We start from the raw sequence: 18,183 nt of genomic DNA, 5'->3' as shown, positions 1-18,183 counted from the left end.
TCTTTTCATCCCACAAGCTCTTTTCACCACAGTAATGTGTCTTTAGAATGACACTGGCATCAGCCTGCTTCCGCTGTCTGAAGTCCAGAGAGCTTAAAAACACATTTCAGGATTCAAGACTTGAACCTTCCTCCCCTTCCGTTTTCCGACCGCCCACTCTGCCCTCCCTCCCTCTGCAACCACTCCACCCCCTCCCCAGATTCTTTTCAGTTCTTCCAGCTTTCCTCACTGAATAAACAAAATTCAGCTCTCCAAAGTAAACGTAGAAAACTTCTATCCGATATTCCCAAGATCTAAGAAGTCAGTTCAAGAGATGCACATAAAGAAATGCTCTTATGTGTCGGTAATAGCTCAAAGGTCAAAAGGAATGTGGAAATTCTATGACCTGACAGGGTGTGCTGAGGAAGCAGGACCTCGGTGTCTATCAGAGTATCTCCTTCCTCTGCCCTCACCCCCTTATCACTCGGTTCCTACCTGCCCCCACCGCAAATACACACTCACCTTTTGTCGTCTCGTATCAGAAGTGTGTGCCCGCACGTGTGTTCACCTTTACCGTTGCGAGCTTCTTAAGAGCATATGCAGTGTCTTGTATCTCTTTTGGCCGCTCCTGATTCTGAGTACTTAATACATTGCTTTGGAATGAAGGCGATTACTTTTTATCCTTCTGAAAACTGAAGCGGAATAAGTGCAAAGATCCATGTTAGCGATGTGCTTATAGTTGTAGAAGTTGTCGGGGAGGAATATTTGAAACACATTTCTAAAAAACAGTATTGATTGTTTTTTCTCCCCCTTTTTTTTGTATGTTTGTTTTTATTTCTTTGTTTTGCTTCAGATTATAGCAGTCTGTAGAGAGGCAGCCCTTCTGGCTCTGGAAGAAGACATTCAAGCCAACTGCATTATGAGAAGACATTTTACTCAAGCTTTGAGCACTGTGACACCGAGAATTCCTAAATCACTGAGACGTTTCTATGAAGAGTATCAAGAGAAGAGTGGGCTACATACACTCTGAGAAAGTATACATATTCAGTATGCTAAAATGCTTACTAGAGAAAACGTTTCTTTTTTAAGAATTTTGTCTTGAGAGTGTCAAAAAAATCCTTTATAAGCAAAGTGTCTGAAATACATTGACTGGAAATTGAGAGGCTTCAGTTAAAGACATTTTAAATGATATGGATACAATGAAAATATCCATGAAAGTCTCTGGACACAAGTTTAAATCAGTTTTATCTGGAAATGTGTGCTGAGTTTTAAAAATCAAACTTAGCTTTTTCATTTTTGACCTAGTTTATTCATCCCATGAAATGCTCTCTTAACTCCAGAATCATTTTCACTGCATTCCTAAGTGCCCGGCCTGTGAGCATCAGTTTAAACAAGAACATAAAGAATGCATGTGGATTAGTCCATAGTGAGAAAGATTTACAGATCTTTATTTTTAAAGGCCAGCCAGTGAAATAGCCAAATGCACCAACCAGGTTTATAATTTTTTTTTAAGATTTTATTTATTTATTTGACAGAGACACAGCAAGAGAGGGAACACAAGCAGGGGGACTGGGAGAGGGAGAGGGAGAAGCAGGCTTCCCGCGGAGCAGGGAGCCCTACGTGGGGCTTGATCCCAGGACCCTGGAATCATGACCTGAGCCAAAGGCAGACGCTTAACTGACTGAGCCACCCAGGCATCCCTGCACCAACCAGGTTTATATGGCGTGTTTCCAGATATGTTTTGTTTTCACTATAATTCACACCTACATTTTTGCTTTGGCCTTCTTAATCTGTGCTTATGGTGATTAAAAAAAAAAGAATTAAAAGTTATTTCATGTAATGTCCTTTGCAAATTTAAAAAGTTGGAAATATAATCCCAATCCAGGCCTAGAGCAACAGACTTGTTTTGTTTCATAAAATACTATAAATAAATTGTATGTTAGTGTTTTAATTTGCCCCCATTTTCAGGTCACCAATAAACTTTTTCAGTTCAAAGACAAACCAAATTGTACTCTTAATCATACTGTCTTATGCTGCATTCGAAATATGTATATTTGTGCTCCTAATTATTTCTCTTTAGGGTTTCTTGACACTTTAATATTCCATAAATATCTTTGAAAAACTGTCAGAAATTGACTCCCTGACTTCCAGTTGAGAAGGTGAAAATGGAAAGAATGTGCACTGAGACATGCTCACTGTAGATCTTTGAAAATTTCCAGAAAGACAAGTCAGGCGAGAAATACCTGATTATCACAATAATGGGACTATACAGTGTTGTATTCTGAAGTCATGTCTCAAAATATCTTATCCTTTGACTATCAAAAATAGATTTGTAAGACATTTTTCCCAGACTACATTGGGTTTATTAGTATATACATAAAACCACCCAGGTAACAAAGAATATGACCACTACTTACAGCTGTGCTGTCAAATACAATAGCTACTAGTCACATGTGGCTATTTAAGTTTAAATATTAATGAATTAAAATTAAATACTATTAAAAATTTAGTTCACCAGACACGTCAACCCCATTTCAAGTGTTCAGTAGCCACCTGTGACAAGTGTCTGCCATGTGGACAGAATAGATTGTAGAACATTTCCATTACTAGAACATTCTGTTGGTTTCTGCTGATTTAGAATATAAGGCTTACACAATGACATAAACAGGACCTCAAGATTACTTTTATGCTTCCCATTTTTAGAAAATAAGAGAAAAACCTTATCCCCAAAGGCCTAAACAGAAAAAAATTTAAATTCTCACTGCCGATAAAATAAAAACCAGCAGTAAGCTTGAACTAGCACAGGCTCTCAGGCTGGAAGCTGGCTGGTGGGGAGGAAGAGGGCAGTATCAGTCAACGAGGAGCTCAGCTGTTAATGACCACTCAGACCCTCCAGCCCATGTGACACAGAAGTCATAACCAAGGCTCGTGTATGATGCCCGGATCACTAAAGACCAACACCTTCAGTGTAAGGGCAAATTAGAAAAAAATTCCTCCTGCTGACCAGAGAAATCACAAGGAGCCTCTCTTGACTTGGTCTGTGCTTTGGATTTGAAAAGAAAAGAAGCAGCTCCTCTGAGAATTCTTTGAGCTTACCTGACCACAGCTTCTGGGTTTGAATTCACACCACCTTTGTGGTACAGAAGCTTGAAACCTAAAAATTAACATGAAAATATGGATCCACGCTAGAAATATCCTTGGGATGAGTAGCAGTTCCAATAGTTGGAGGAATATAGCCTCACCCAGGCCACAAAGTATTCCAACAGCTAAAACCCTGCTTACAGAGTTTATAATCCCAAAGGATGTGGAGCAGTGGAGCATAAATTGGTACAGCTACTTCAGAAAGCAACTAGCATATCTAGTAATGTTGAAGACCCCTATAGTCTCAGAGTTCTCCTCAGTGTATGCCTCAGAGCAAGTTGTTTTCAATGAGGTCATGATTAAGAAAATCATAGCACTAGTATTTAAATAGTAAGAAACTGGAAATGATCTATCCATCAGTCAGAGAATGGATTTCTATGGGATACCCATACAATGCAATACTTATGGCAGTAAAAAAGTAATTAGAGCTACATGGAAAATGGGAATTTGAAAAAGAACATTTCAGAAGAATATATTTATTTAAAGTTTAAGGCATGCAAAATAATATATGTTGTTTATGGGAACACATGTAGTAGAAGACTACATGGAAGGAAATGAAAAGCATCAAATACCAGGGAGAATTTCCTCAGGGAAGAAAAGTTGAAATGTCCTATCTTAAACTGTGTGATGTGAATACAGGTGTTGATTGTAATCCAGTCTACACTTTTTTATGCCTAAGTATTTCATAATAATGTTTAAAAGATCAGCCTTAAACTGACACGTTATGCTGCAAAGGGCAAAATGCATCTCAAGCCCTGTTCTGCGTTCCTAACCAGCATCACCATCCTATCCCTCCACCCAATCAGTGGACTTCCAGTGCAATCCACGATGCCTACTACCCCGTGTGTCTGGAAAATCAGAAGTACCAGGATGATGGAATAAAACCCAAGAAGGCAAAAAAAAGATCAGGCTTTAGGACCCAGGAAACGAGAAATTTGTTGGTGAGAGTTAGTGGTTAGGGGGTCCTCCTCTGATGGGGGGGTAAACTGGAGTGAGACATCTGTTTCCATGGCACTGTGGTCGCTCAAGGAGCAGGAAGTTAAGAATTTAAAAAGATTTTAGAGCATTACATCTTTAATCTATTACAAACCAATTATTTTTTATATCTTTAGATAGCTAATTATTACCATTGAAAAGGCAATGATCATCTTTATTTGAAGTTTGTGCCCTTTTTATAACAGTACCAGTAAAAATCTGAGTCATGGAAAAGAGCAGGTCAGGTGTCCCTAATAACAGTTTACCCCAGCTTCATCTGTGTGAGGGCTTTACTTCTGATGCCCAAGTCTCCTATGTATGGATTTAAAGTCATGTGTATTATTTGGGTTTGTTTGTGATTGAATTACACAGTATAGTTCATGGAAAATTTAAGTGCAGCAAGAAAAGAAAATGTCCAGCTTCCTGTCTTAAAACAATTTGCTTTATTGGCATCTGGTCAAATGTTTGTCGTTGGTCCAGATTCTCTTCAGGGTTTCAGGATACTCACATTGACACTTTTTTTTTTTTTTCAGTGTTCCAAGATGGTTTCGTTTCAATAGTCAAATTAGTGTTTCTTTCTAACAACAAAATTTAGAAGAATGGCTTCTAATTTTTTACTCCTTTATGACAAAGAAAGTGTATTTCTAAGCTTAATTCTGACTGCCCCAATTTTGCTTGAAAAATGTTTAATTCTGTGTTATTTCTAATGTATAAAACAGGTTTTTAAAATAATGTATAGGTTTTCCACTTTGGAAAAATAATTATTGAATTTATAGAAACACGAAGCTTGAGTGTATGTTTAATTTATCTTAATCAGGAGAAAGCTGCAGAAAAGTTGCTATAAAGATAGAATGAAGTTATTTCCCTGGCCTGTTGTTACTTAAATTTCTGAAGGTGAGGTTGTTAGAGTTTTGGTTCGTTTTGTCATGTTTCCCTGAGTCCTCCTGTTAAAGATGAGCACACACCAAAACACCCTTTGAAATTATAGATGGGTTGAATTTGCAGGTCCACATGGAAATTCTAATGCTCCAAGTCGATTTGCTTTCCTTCCTTCAGTTTTCATTATAACAGTTGTGTGCTTGGTTAGGCTTTTTACCTACTATCTATGTCAAATATACCCCGGTAGCCTATATCTTCTAGGGCTCACTTTTGGGGAAAAGAATTCATTCTAGCAAATTTAGGCAGAAAGAGTTGTTACAAGGTTTTAAATGGGTTACAAATTATTGAGAAATTTGTAGACTCCTCTTTCAAGACCCAGTGGTAAACATTTCTGGAAAGATGGTTAAAATGACACACTTAAGGTACCACACACAAAGCCCAAAGAAATGAAAAGAATGAAAAATAGAGTTCATCTATGCTGAAATCAGGGAACGGATTAAACCCCAGGTAAATTATTTCAAAGGCTATCCATCAAGTACAACACATTTTGGACCAACTTTTTAAGTTGGTTAATTCCATGAATTCCAGGAAATTCAACATCTGCTCTGCTTCAGAACACATATGATGTGGTAAGACTCCATCAATTTTAAGACTATTAACTTAAAAAAAACACTTTTTTTGGAAAAAATAATAAATTACTGTGATTTTAATATTATTACATCCTGATTTCAGAAGCTTTACAATGTGAAAAATATTTGGGGCACCTGGATGGCTCAGTGAGTTAAGCGTCCAACTTTTGGTTTCAGTTCAGGTAACGATCTCAGCATCCTGGGATGGAGTGTAGTGTCAGGTTCCATGCTCAGAGGGAGTCTGCTTAAGGATTCTCTCTCTCCTCTCCCTCTGCCCTTGGCCCCGCTTCCCTCCCCCCCCCCCCCCCCCCGCTCACAGAGTCTCTCTCTCTCTCTCTCTCTCAAATAAATAAATCCTTTTTAAAAATGTGAAAAATACTCATATTAAAATCAGTGAAATACAGTTAAGTGAGATGGGAACTGACATGTAATAGTATGTTCATATGTTTGTCATAAACCCACGGCAATTAAGATACTATTTGTACCAACATAATCATAAATAATAACAAAAATGTTGACAGGTAAAAAAGAGAGTCAAGGTTATGGAGCATAGATTATTTGGAGCCAGGAATAATCACAGATTGAAATATCCCAGAGGGAAATAGCAACAGGAGAACTTATGCCAAAAATCTGGGGGGGAAGTTTGGCAGTCGGGGAGAAACAAAGTACTGAAAGCTAGAGTACATTAGGAGAGACGTTTTCTGAGGAAAGAGGGAAAAAGTTTAGAATACAACTGCTTTGAAATCTCACAAATGTTAAAATATAGGCAATGTGATATGGGATATAATAAAACATTGAATAAGATTCAAAAGGAACAGAGCTCATGGAATTTATTTATAATTTATTCCACAAATATGCTCCCACAGATACAAAATGGCATATTATTTTCCATCTAATGGTGAAGTATTTATTATAGCCTTATTTGTTATAATAGCAAAGTATTAGAACAATTCAAGTATCTATCAGTAGGGTCTATTTAAATAAATTATAGTATGTCCATACAATGGAACATTATAGTGCTATAAAAAAATAAATAAGCTCTTTATAAACTGATCTAGTAATTTTCTCCAAGATACAGAGAATCTAAATAACTTATAACAGATAAATATATGCTTAAACTCTACAAACACAATGCACATATTTTATTCTCTCACATAATCTATATAAATTATATAATAGGGTGTATACACACACACATACACAAAATATTTACAGATGCAGAAATGTTGTAGAATGTGCCCTTTAATCACCATGTAATAAAACTAAAACTGAGAGGGACACCTGGGTGGCTCAGTCGTTCAGCGTCTGCCTTCAGCTCAGGTCATGGTCCCAGGGTCCTGGGATCAAGCCCTGCGTGGTGTGGCTCCCTGCTCAGCGGGAAGCCTGCTTCTCCCTCTCCCACTCCCCCTGCTTGTGTTCCCTCTCTCGCTGTCTCTCTCTCTCAAATAAATAAAATCCTTAAAAAAAAAAAAAAAACAACTAGGACTGAGAACGGGCGTCTGGGTAGCGCAGTCAGTTCAGTGGCTGCCTTCAGCTCAGGTCAGGATCTCAGGGTCCTGGGATTGAGCCCCACATTGGGGTCCCTGCTCAGGGGGGAGTCTGCTTCTCCCTTTCTCTCTGCTGCTTCCCCACCCCCTGTTTCTCCTGCATGCTTTCCCTCTCTCTAAAATAAATAAATAAAATCTTTAAAAAAAAAAAACACCTAAAACTGAGAAATGTAGAAATAACAAAACCCCAACTGTTTAGAAATTCAAAATTCATCTTGAAATGATTCTTTGATCAAAGAGGAAATCAAAATAATAGAATATCTGGAAAATAATGAAAATACTACACAGAAGATAATTTATAAATCTAAATACTTTCATTAATAGAATAAGATTAAGAAATCTCCTCAAAAAGCTATCGTAAATAACTCCAACATTAATTTTAGGAAAATATAAAGGTAAAAGCTTAAATTAAAAAAAAAAAAAACAGAAATGATTGATCCAATAGCCCATTCTTTGGAGAACAAAATCCAAAACAAATTAACCTTTTTGTGGTGGACAGAATGATGCCCCCCACACACATACACACACAAAGACATCCACGTTCTAGTGCCCAGAGATCGTGTAAATGATATGTTACCTTAAATGCCAAAAGGGACTTTACAGATGTGATTGAATTAAGGGTCTTGAGAGTACCCTGGATTTTCTGCATAGGCCCAATGTAATCATAAAGGCCCTTATAAGGAGGAAAAGAAGAAAGCAAGAGAATCAGAATCAGAATCAGAGGAGAGATCAGAGAAATTTGAAGATGCTACACTGCTGGCTTTGAAGATGGAGGAGGGGACCAGGAGCCAGGGAATGCGCAGCCTCTGGAAGCTGGAAAAGACAAGGAGAGGGATTTCCCGCCCCCCTAATGCCTCCAGGACAGCCCTGCCAACACCTTGATTTTAGTCCCATTTCATAGACTTATTGCAGACTGCAGACCTCCAGAACTGTTACAGAGTAAGTTTGTGTTGTTTTAAGCCACTGTTTGTGATAATGTATTACAGCAGCAATAGTAAACTAATATGGTTTCTGGCTTGCTTTTTAAAAGATAACAAGGCCACAAATACATAAAGTTGAAGGGAAAAGAAACTACATTTATGAATGAAATAAATTAAGGATTTTGTATAATCGTGCCAATAAATGTGAAAACCCTGGTGAAATTGTTGACTTTCATATAGCTACCTCTCACAAATTCTTAAGCTCGGATGGTTCTATAGGCTAAAATTAATTCAGGTTTTCAATCCAATCATCATTATGCTACTGAAACTGTTTCAGAGCATAAAGAAAAAGGAAGTTTTCCTAATTCCTGCTGTGACTGACCTAGCGCCACCCCCCTTTCACTAGCTACATACCTTTAAAAGAAGCACCTTTAAAAGATTACTACTCAGAATCAAATAATTTAGCATATTAATTGATCAAAACAGAAAACAATGCATTCAGTATGGAATTCAACATTCATTTCTCAGTTTTTCGAAAGGTAAAGATAAGATTAACCTGCTAAAAATAGTAATACTAAATCCATGGCCTGTAACGTAATTAAATATCAGAAACTAGGGCAATTGTTTATCATTGTTCTTTGAGAGCTAGTGCATGAAGTCATACAAGGGAATAAAGTAAAAATCCCAAGATAATTAACTGAGGGGTTATTATGTAACTAGTGTAGTCTCAGACTTCACGGGCTCTTAACAACAAAATAAGGGCACATTTCCTTTCGCATCCAATTTAACGTCTTTAAGGTTTCATTCTCCTATAACCGAAAGTCCATTCTACTGGTTTTACTCCTTCAAATACTTACTGGGATTCCTGATGAATACTTCAATGTTTGTCAAGTCCAGCCAGCAGTAGCTTAACACCCTCTTCAATGCCCACCTCTATCCCACAGTCTCCCCCACGTAAGCCACTCCTCACCTGAGGGCTCTTGATGCTATCTCTTAACAAGCTCCTCAGGTCACCAGCAATTCCCTATTACTTTGTCCCGAGTGTGGGCAAGGACCTTGCCTCAGCGGCCCCCAGTGCACAGGTTAAGGCCAGATCTTGGATTTTTACAAAACTACTACTAATAAGGAACAATTACAATGATGAAAAGAAAACACTTTAATTTCAGATTGGCTATCAGAGCTCCTAGTGTCTATATGCATGTTCCTCCATGGGCATATATATGCTCTGTCTTGCACTATCTCTTTCAACCACCCTGTTCAAAGAGCCAGTCTATCACATACTGAATGTCCACAGAGGAGGGGACAGGGGTGAGGGGCTGGAGGTTGGATCCATGCCAATGGCCAATGATTTCATCCGTTATACCACGTAGCTGGGAGTTAGTAAACACATGGAGATTTGGGGAGAGTGGCTCAGAGAGCATGAAAGCTCCGTGCCCTTTCCCCACACCTTGCCCTATGCATCTTTTCCATCTGGCTGTTTCTGAGTTTTATCTTTTATAATAAGCCAGTGATCTAGTAAGCAAAATGCTTCCTTGAGTTCTGTGAGCTTCTCTAGCAAATTAATCAACCCAAGGAGTGGGTCATGGGAACCTCTGATTTATAGATGGTCATAAGCACAGGTGATAACCTGGACTGATGATTGGCATCTGCAGGTGGCAGGATGTGAGGGGGATGGTGTGGAGGCTGTGGGGGTGGGGTGGGGGAAGCAGTCCTAAAGGACTAAGTTCTTAACCTGTGGAAGCTGACTCTATCACCAGGTAGTGTTGGAATTGAATTGAATTGAGTTAATAGCTCAATGGTTGGAAGAAAAATCCCCACATCAGAACTGGTGTCAGAATAATATTTGTTTTTTTCTGGACTTCTGAAAAGGAGTGCCAAAAAAATGTATGCTACATTAACGATAAGGCTGCAGTAATTATTATGGTGCTGATTTTCATATAGTAATGATATATATGCTCTCTTATTATAGGAAAGGACTCCGTTTCCTGAATTTCATTCGTTGTTCAAAAATTGTCTTTAAAATGCACATGGTCAAAATCTTTTCTGCAGGTTCTCATGATATAAACAAACAAATAAAAATAAACTCAACAATATTTAGAATTGGAAGCAAGTTATATAACCTGGTTTCACCATAATTACACAACTTTGTTTTCCACCACTCCCAAACAATACCTTCTATATTTGCTAAAAATTAGGAGTTTAGATCTTACTCAGTTTACAGTGAGAAGCCCATGTTCACTTCTGATGGTCTTTGATGTCTTTGGTGTTTGATGATCTACATAGATTTCACATTTCTAATCTCTTGGAATCCTTTTAGCCAAAGTATCTCTTTCCTCTCCCTCTCTCTTCCTCTCTCTCTCCCTGTCCGATGCCCATCAACAGTTTGGTATTTGCATGAAATATCACAAGGACTGTGGAATTTACTTGGCTGTTTGTCTGAAATGGTCTCAATGGTGGCCAATATTTCATAAGATTAAGATGCCAGAGCTTTCCCGACATAATAAAGATGAAGGAATTTAGCCCTAGATCCTGATAAGTGGCAGAGCCAGGGAAGATGAGAGGCCCCAGGCCCTAGGGCAGGCTTGGCTTCTAAGAGGAGCACAAAAAGGTGCTCTGTGGCTATAGAGAGAAAGGCAGGGTAGATGGTACTGGGCAGTAAGTGGAGAGATTTGATGGAAACTTAGGACTATTTTTCTTAATGAAATAGGAAGCTCTGTTCTCAGCTAAGTATAGGGATGGAGGAGGAAGTTTTGGAGGTTTTGAAAGAAAGAGTAAATGGCCCATGAAAGTGTAGTAAGATGGCAGGGCAGCATTAAGTTCCCACAGAGGTCAGTGGTCAGGGAAATTAGAGCACAACGAATTTTCTGTCATTGGTCAAATTCTTATATTTTACCTTAAATTCATACCATTTTTATAGTTTTCTTCTACGTTTTTTTCTCCATCTTATTTTAGCATGTAACAGCCTAAAACCAGTCCAAATTTAATCCTCAATTTCCATTGTAAGTGAAGGAAAATTCCTTGACTTCTATGCCAAATAAAAAATTTTTTAAATCCTTTTTTATTTGCATGTTTCCACAAAAAAATTTTGTGGCCTTCTGTGCTTTCCCCCCTCCAAGGAACTTCTCAGTAGGAGTTCCTCAGAAAGCTTGATGAGGGTGATTGAATGAGTGCAGAAGAGCGTATTGGCTGAGCATTAAAGGACAATGGTTAGCCATTTCAAGGGCTCCTACTCAGCTCTCTTGCCTTCAGTCAAAAGGGAAATCTGATCCTACGTCTCCTGGGTTCACCTTCAACAAATTGCCACTTTATTCCTCCACATAGCTCCCATTCTAGCAATAAAATGTGTGGTAAAAGTTAGGACTTGGAATCATTTGAGTAGATACAGAAATATTAACACACATTTTCAAATATTTTGTAAGTCATAAAGACCCACACTTTTGTAAAATGTTGCGATTTTTGGTAAGTTTTCTTAGAAAAAGCTGGTGAAAACAAAATATATTACAGCGAAGTTTTAGCACAGAGCCAGATTGTACTAAACCCGAAGAACTGTGAGGATTTTTCCAGTGGCTTCTGGGGTAACACGTCCTTTTCACCTTTTAGGGTGGGTGAGAGTTCATCACCACAGAGCCCACCAGCCCTGGCAATGGCCCCGTAGCTCAGAATCACAGGAATTTGCCCATCGCTCTGGGCGGAAGTTGTCTGTCACTGCCACCCCGTGTCAGGTTTCTCCTCTGGTCTCAGGGATGAGAAGTTCCCCACACACTTATCTCCTCTGCCCTTTCCCGGGCAGAGTGGAGGTGGGGAATAAGGAGGGTGCTTCCACTCCCCACCACATGCTGGTCCACCAAGCTTCCTGTATACCACTCTTCACATCTTTCTTCGCTGCTTCCTTTTGCTGCAGTTCGTTCCTTTACCAAGCACTTAGCTGGCCAACTCCAGCGGACTGAAGGTGAATTCCAGTAGGAAGCACACTGGGGAAGAAAGGACAAGAATTTTGGCAAAATCACAAAATGTGGATAATAATATACCAATCGGAAGGGAATACTCACCCATTTCAAGGGGGTGCTGTGAGAACTGATTCGTGTTTGTAAAGGCCTTTGAGTTCCTTGGAGGGAAGGTGCCACCAGAGTGCTAAGCATTATTGTGAAGGGATTATGTGCACAAATACAATACCGGGAGCCAGGATATTACTAAAAATAAAGCAGAACTTTCTGTGAGGAAGGTAAGGAAGGAAATGCCTCACTGAAAAAAGCTTAACTGTCTTTTAATACAAATGCCTAGGCTACCGGGTAATGGAACAGCAACTCTGAGATTCTATTCTAAGTAAAGGATTATGTTTTCTCGGCATTGTCAAGGTGCAGTGGAACAAAACAAAATGACTGCTTTACTCAAAAGAGGGTTATAGTCTCTGAAAAAGAGAGTAAGAGGATATTTGGCTATTGCACTGTGCAGTCCATCCAGGAGGAAAAAGGCAACAGTAAAGCAAACGTTGGTTTGCACTTGAGGGGACAGGAGTTTTAAAAATTAAAGAAAGGAGATTGTTCCAAGTTGAAATAACTACTGGAGATTGCTCCCAATGAATCTAGTGATAAAGATTAAAGCTTGTTAGAAACCTAAATGCATTTCGCAGTTGCTTCTTTCTGAAACAGCTGCTTGAAACCCTTAGATTGAAATTATAGGAGTAATATATTCTTGCTTGTGTCTATACAGAGAATGATCACATCAACTGTATAAAAACAAAACAGAACAAACAAACAGAACCCCTCTACATTGTCCATATCGTAAGTAATACAGGCCGTATTACGGACGGGTGTGCTTTAGGAGTCCCCTGTAGACGTTGGGTTAGCAAAACTAAGAGCCGAAACGGGAATAACAACGGTCTCCTTTTCCTTAACTTCTTTCTGATCATTTCCTTCTCCTCCACCTGTTTATTTTATAACAAGGCCTCTGAGGTCTGAAGCAGATTAGCAAACAAATGAATCCTTTAATGTCATGGAATACCTTCCCCAGCATAGATGGGATTAATCTGCCAGGCCAGCAAATTGTACATTTCAAATACCTCAGCTGCATAATAAGCCATTTCTGCCAATTCCCTAATTTATGGCACAAAGGTCATTTTATTTTCATGTTTGCACTGCTTAGACCTTCTTTCCTCATTCTCCTTTCCCATTCCATCTCCAATTCTCTCTGTTTTCTACCTTTGAAAATGTCCTGTACATAGCGTTTAGAGAAGCGTCAAAGAGCGCACACAGTAGCCTGTGGTTCTCTGAGAAGGCAGAAGAGAGAAAGAATGTGACACATGAACCACCTTCCACCAGCCCAGAGGATACATCTTCAGAGACTCCCAAGGCAACTCCATCATTCTGGCTCTGGTTGTGCAACTCTGGTTAAGGGGACTGAACATCATGGCCAAGCATGAGGGCAATATAGCCACCAGTCCTTTTTTCTTAAAAATTTTGCTATAATAATGAGGAACCCTGGGCTGGTTCCATAGACCCTACTTAGACATTTTAAGAACTAGAAATAGGATGGGACGCTTGGGTGGCTCAGTTGTTAAGCGTCTGCCTTCGGCTCAGGTCATGATTCCGGGGTCCTGGGATTGACCCCCACGTTGGGTTCCCTGCTCAGCGGGGAGCCTGCTTCTTCCTTTGCCTGCTGCTCCCTCTGTTCATACTCTCTCTTCCTCTATCTCTCTCTTCCTCTATCTCTCTCTGACAACTCAAATGGATTGAGTTTTCTACAAATAGAGAAGGCAAGCAAGTTCTAAGGTCTCTCTGATCTTAGAACTAGAAGGTATTTCTAACAACCATTTAATTCAATGACTTGCCCAAGGTCACAAAGTAAGAGGTAGGGGCAGTTTGGTGGATTACAGCCACATCTTCTGCCTGCCAGAGCCATCCTGTTCTTACCACACCGTACTGCTTCCCTAAAAAAGGATCACCATGCTGCTCTCACTCAGGAACCCAAGGGGGAAAAGACTATTTTGGGGGTATTTACTCAAAACCACTGGGTAAATTCTGACTCATATTAACATTTCCCTTTACTCAGCCTTTGAAATCTGAGCGACATGAGTCACTAAACTATTCTATCCTCTCAGTTGATGACCAAAGGGAAATGCTTCATTTTAAGAAGTAGGTCCTCATAGCCGTTATGGATAAATTTCTGAGAGTCACAATGAACAAAGATGTGACGAATAACGAAGCAGGAAGATCCCCGCAGCTGTGAGCCCCACGAGTCCTCATGGCACGTGGGCCAGAGAGACTCCTCTTTCCTGAATTACAAGGTCCCCATCAGGCCTTTAAATTAAAATAGTAGGAACAATGGGGTAAGGAAGAATGAGGATGGAAGCATGATTCTAAAGAACAGCCATGACATCAGGACATTTTATTTCAAAACACCAAAATAGAATAACCAATGAAGTACAGCAACATGCAACAAGATGGCTGAATCTTAGCAGTGTGATATTAAATAAACAAGAGAGTTCCAAAAGATTATATACTATACTATACTATGATACCCTTTATAAAATAGTTTAAAGCAACTAAAATTTTTAAAAATATGTGCAGTTTAGGAATACAATAAAACCATGTAGAAAGAAAAGCGAGGAAATGAGTTCAGAATTCAGACTGATGGGTGGGGAGGTCAGGGGTCACATCTGTGGGGAGAATGTATGATTAGGTGTGAGTCATTTTCTGGTCCTATTTTTGTTTTGAAAGATGGGTTCATAGATGTTTATTACATTATTAAAAATAACAAATAAATTTAGGCCAAATAGTCACAGCCCAATGATAGCAATGTATCATGAACCAAGGATCTTGATTAATCCAATTGACACAGACCAAATTAAAAAATTTTTATTCTTATGCCATTTTTATGACAATTACATTAGTTTCTTAAAGCTGCCATAACACAGAGTGGCTTAACATCAGAAACTCGGTGTCTCACATTCCTGGAGGCTCTGGAAGTCCAAAATGAAGAGTTGGTTCCTTCCCAGGGCTCTGAGGAAGGATGTTTTCCAAACCTCTCTCCATGTTTTATAGACGCTCTCTTCTCCCTGTGTCTTCACATCATCTTCTCTCTGCGCTGTGTCCAACTTTCCACCTTTGTAAGATGCTAGTCATATTAGATTAAGAATCCCTCTGCTGCCTTAATTTGAACATGATTACATCTCTCAAGATCCTTTGTCCAAATGAGTCACATTCTGTGGTTACTGGGGTTAGGATTCAACATACCATTTTGGGGAGGACACAATTCAACCTATACCAACAACAATATGCAATACTTGACTTGTTAAGATTCATGGCATTGGGAAGGAAAGAAGATAGTTACTTTAATTGTGCATCAACAAGACAGTTTTCAAAGTTTTTTTGTTTTGTTTTTTTTCATTTTGGCACTGCTGGCTTAAATGTTGTTAATGGAAGAAAGCATAGAAAGATCATCAGAATACTCTAAGAGTTTGCAAGAGAGAGAGAGAGAGAGAGGAATCTCATTCCTTGAAAGTCTTTTGAACTGATCACAAGTTCATGCATACCTCAGAGATAGTGCAGCTTTGGATCCAGACTACCCCAATAAAACAAACATCGCAAAAAACTGAACTCTGTAATACAGTGAGTCAAATGAATGTTTTGGTTTCCCAGAGCAAATAAAAGTTATGTTTATACCAGACTGTAGCTTTTTAAATGTGCAACAGTATTATGTCTAAAAAAACAATATGCCCCCTTAATTAAAAAATACTTTATTGCTAAAAAAAATTCCTTTATTGCTAACCATCATCCAAGCTTTCAGTGAGTCATAATGACTGATCACAAATCATACAAATATAATAATAATGAAAATGTTCAAAATACTGTGAGAATTACCAAAACGGGACACAGAGACATGAAGTGAGTGTGTGCTGTTGAAAAAAATGGTACCAGTAGACTTGACACAGGGTTGCCACCACCTTCAGTTGGTAACAACACACAGTATCTGCGATGAACAAGAACATGAGGTCGGCCCGGAGTGGTTACACATCTTTACGCCAACTTCGATTCATTCTCCTTAAACAGCTGCTGAATCCTAGGTATCCTTTTTAATATGCAACCTCTATCAACATTGAAAATGTGCCAGCTTGGGCGCCTGGGTGGCTCAGATGGTTAAGCGTCTGCCTTCAGCTCGGGTCATGATCCCAGGGTCCTGGGATCGAGTCCCGCATCGGGCTCCCTGCTCCTTGGGAGCCTGCTTCTCCCTCTGCCTCTCTCTCTCTCTCTCTCTTTCTCTCTCTGTCTCTCATGAATAAATAAATAAAGTCTTTAAAAAAATAAATAAATAAAAATAAAAATAAAAATAAAATGTGCCAGCTTCTCTCTTTCTGGAATCAGTTCATAACACAGGTTTTTAAAAGTTGTATGTACAAGGTTGTTTATGGCAACATTGTCTGTAGTGACAACAACAACAACAAAAGAAATACTATCCTAAAAAGTGTACCAGTGAGGGAATGGTTGAATAAATGATGGTATACCCACTCTGGGCAAGCATAAAAATGAACAATATAGAATTAATAAGAATAGCCAAGTAATGATTGAGCATTGGCTATGTGCAAGGTCTGTGCTAAGTGAACTTACGTAGACGGTCTGGTTTATTCCCCACAAGGTGGCTAATCTGCCCCATGTGCCATTGAGGAAAGTGGGAACTAGGAGACTTGAGAGGCCCAGTAACTTGCTGGAGCTCACACAGCTAGGAACCTAGCAGAGCAGCACTCAAACCAAGGAAGTATATAAGTGAGAAAAAGAAAAGCTTTAGAAAATGCGTACCAAGGTCTGAACAGCGGTTATCACTCTAAAGCAGTAGGGCTTATGGCCAAATTTTCTTTTCTTTTTTAAAAAATCCAAATGTGTGTTTCTCAGACCCATTCCTATCTTCCTTTCCATCCCCACTGCTCCCACTCAGATCCGGGTTTCGTCATCCCATGCTTAGTGTACACATCAGTCTCCGGCTCCCCGCTTTTCTCTAAACATCCTGCATGAGCCTGGCATCTGGCAGTCACCTCCTGTCTTCCAAGGAAGTCCAACTCTTCAGACTGGAAGTACCGAGCCACTTCCTTATAATGTTTTCCTCTCGGGTTCGGCGTAATCAGAACTGCTACGAGAAGCCTTGTCTTCCTCCTGCCCACCCCCATCCACGTTTCTGCCACCTCGGGGTCCTTACATAGTTTGCACCCTCAGCCACCATGCCCGTTTCTTCCTTGTCTGCTGAGCTGAAGCCTTCAGCACACAGCCCAAGACCTCCCACCCCATGAAACTGCCCACACCTCCCGCCCCACTCTGCCAGCCTTCAGCGTCCTCTCCTTTCCATGAGCTCCCGTGTCACCCGCACGAGTCATTTTGGCACTTAATAGATGCTCGTGCATTATCATTTTACTATTTCATTTGTGCTTTCTTCCTTGTGGGACAGTAGCTCGTGAAGGCAGATAGGACTTATTTTCCTTTTTTGAAACCCTGTACCACTCAGCACCGTGCTGTATGTCCACCTGGTGTCCAAGAAACGTATATTTAATAATGCCAATGAATTAAGGTTGCTACGTTTAAAATAGAAATCTCATGGGTACTATCCACAAACAAATTAATAAATAGTTTACATAAAGTAAGCTATGAAGCCTAAATTTTGCCCCAGAGTAAATCGACCTGGCATAGGTTTATGATGTAATGGTGAGCTGTGCTTCTATTCCTGTAACCCTCTAAACCTCATGCCTCATCTAACTGAGGTTCCCGCCCCAGTCTTTGAGTAGAGGGAGCAGAGAGGACCATGGGTTTGTAGCTCTAATCAGTTTAATGTTGACTTTGATATCCTAGCTCTCTCCTGCCACTGGGTTTCTTCCTACCTCTTTTCCAACAGACATACTTTCTGCTTGTGACCCTGATCCTTCAGTGACTGGCTTTCCCACCCCTGAACTGAACCCTCTCCTTGGCTGAGGCCCCATGCCAGCTGTGCATTTCCTATGTCACCATCTGCCTGGCGGGACATCTATAAGAGCTTGTAGCTAGACCTTTCCTTGGATTTTGAACTAGGTTTGAACCTTTAGTTAATGGCATTTAAATTCCATGCACCCTTTCCTGATACAGATTTTTCTCCTGA

General features: G+C 39.7%; 1 protein-coding gene across 1 annotated transcript in view; it reads left to right on the top strand.

Moving 5' to 3' along the window:
- Nucleotides 1-4,178, top strand: part of AFG2A (AAA ATPase AFG2A) — a 328,111-nt gene extending 323,933 nt beyond the window's left edge. The window contains exon 16 of the mRNA XM_028102266.2: nucleotides 833-4,178. Within this exon, the coding sequence (XP_027958067.1) occupies nucleotides 833-1,009 (177 nt within the window). The 3' untranslated portion in view covers nucleotides 1,010-4,178. The remainder of the gene's footprint in view (nucleotides 1-832) is intronic.
- The last annotated feature ends 14,005 nt before the right edge of the window (nucleotides 4,179-18,183 follow it).

Source organism: Eumetopias jubatus, unplaced genomic scaffold (assembly GCF_037043125.1).
Source record: "Eumetopias jubatus isolate StellerSeaLion01/CBP00866 unplaced genomic scaffold, mEumJub1_p1.0 scaffold_2, whole genome shotgun sequence".
NCBI classification, from domain to species: domain Eukaryota; kingdom Metazoa; phylum Chordata; class Mammalia; order Carnivora; family Otariidae; genus Eumetopias; species Eumetopias jubatus.
This window is presented reverse-complemented; position numbering and strand designations above follow the sequence as displayed.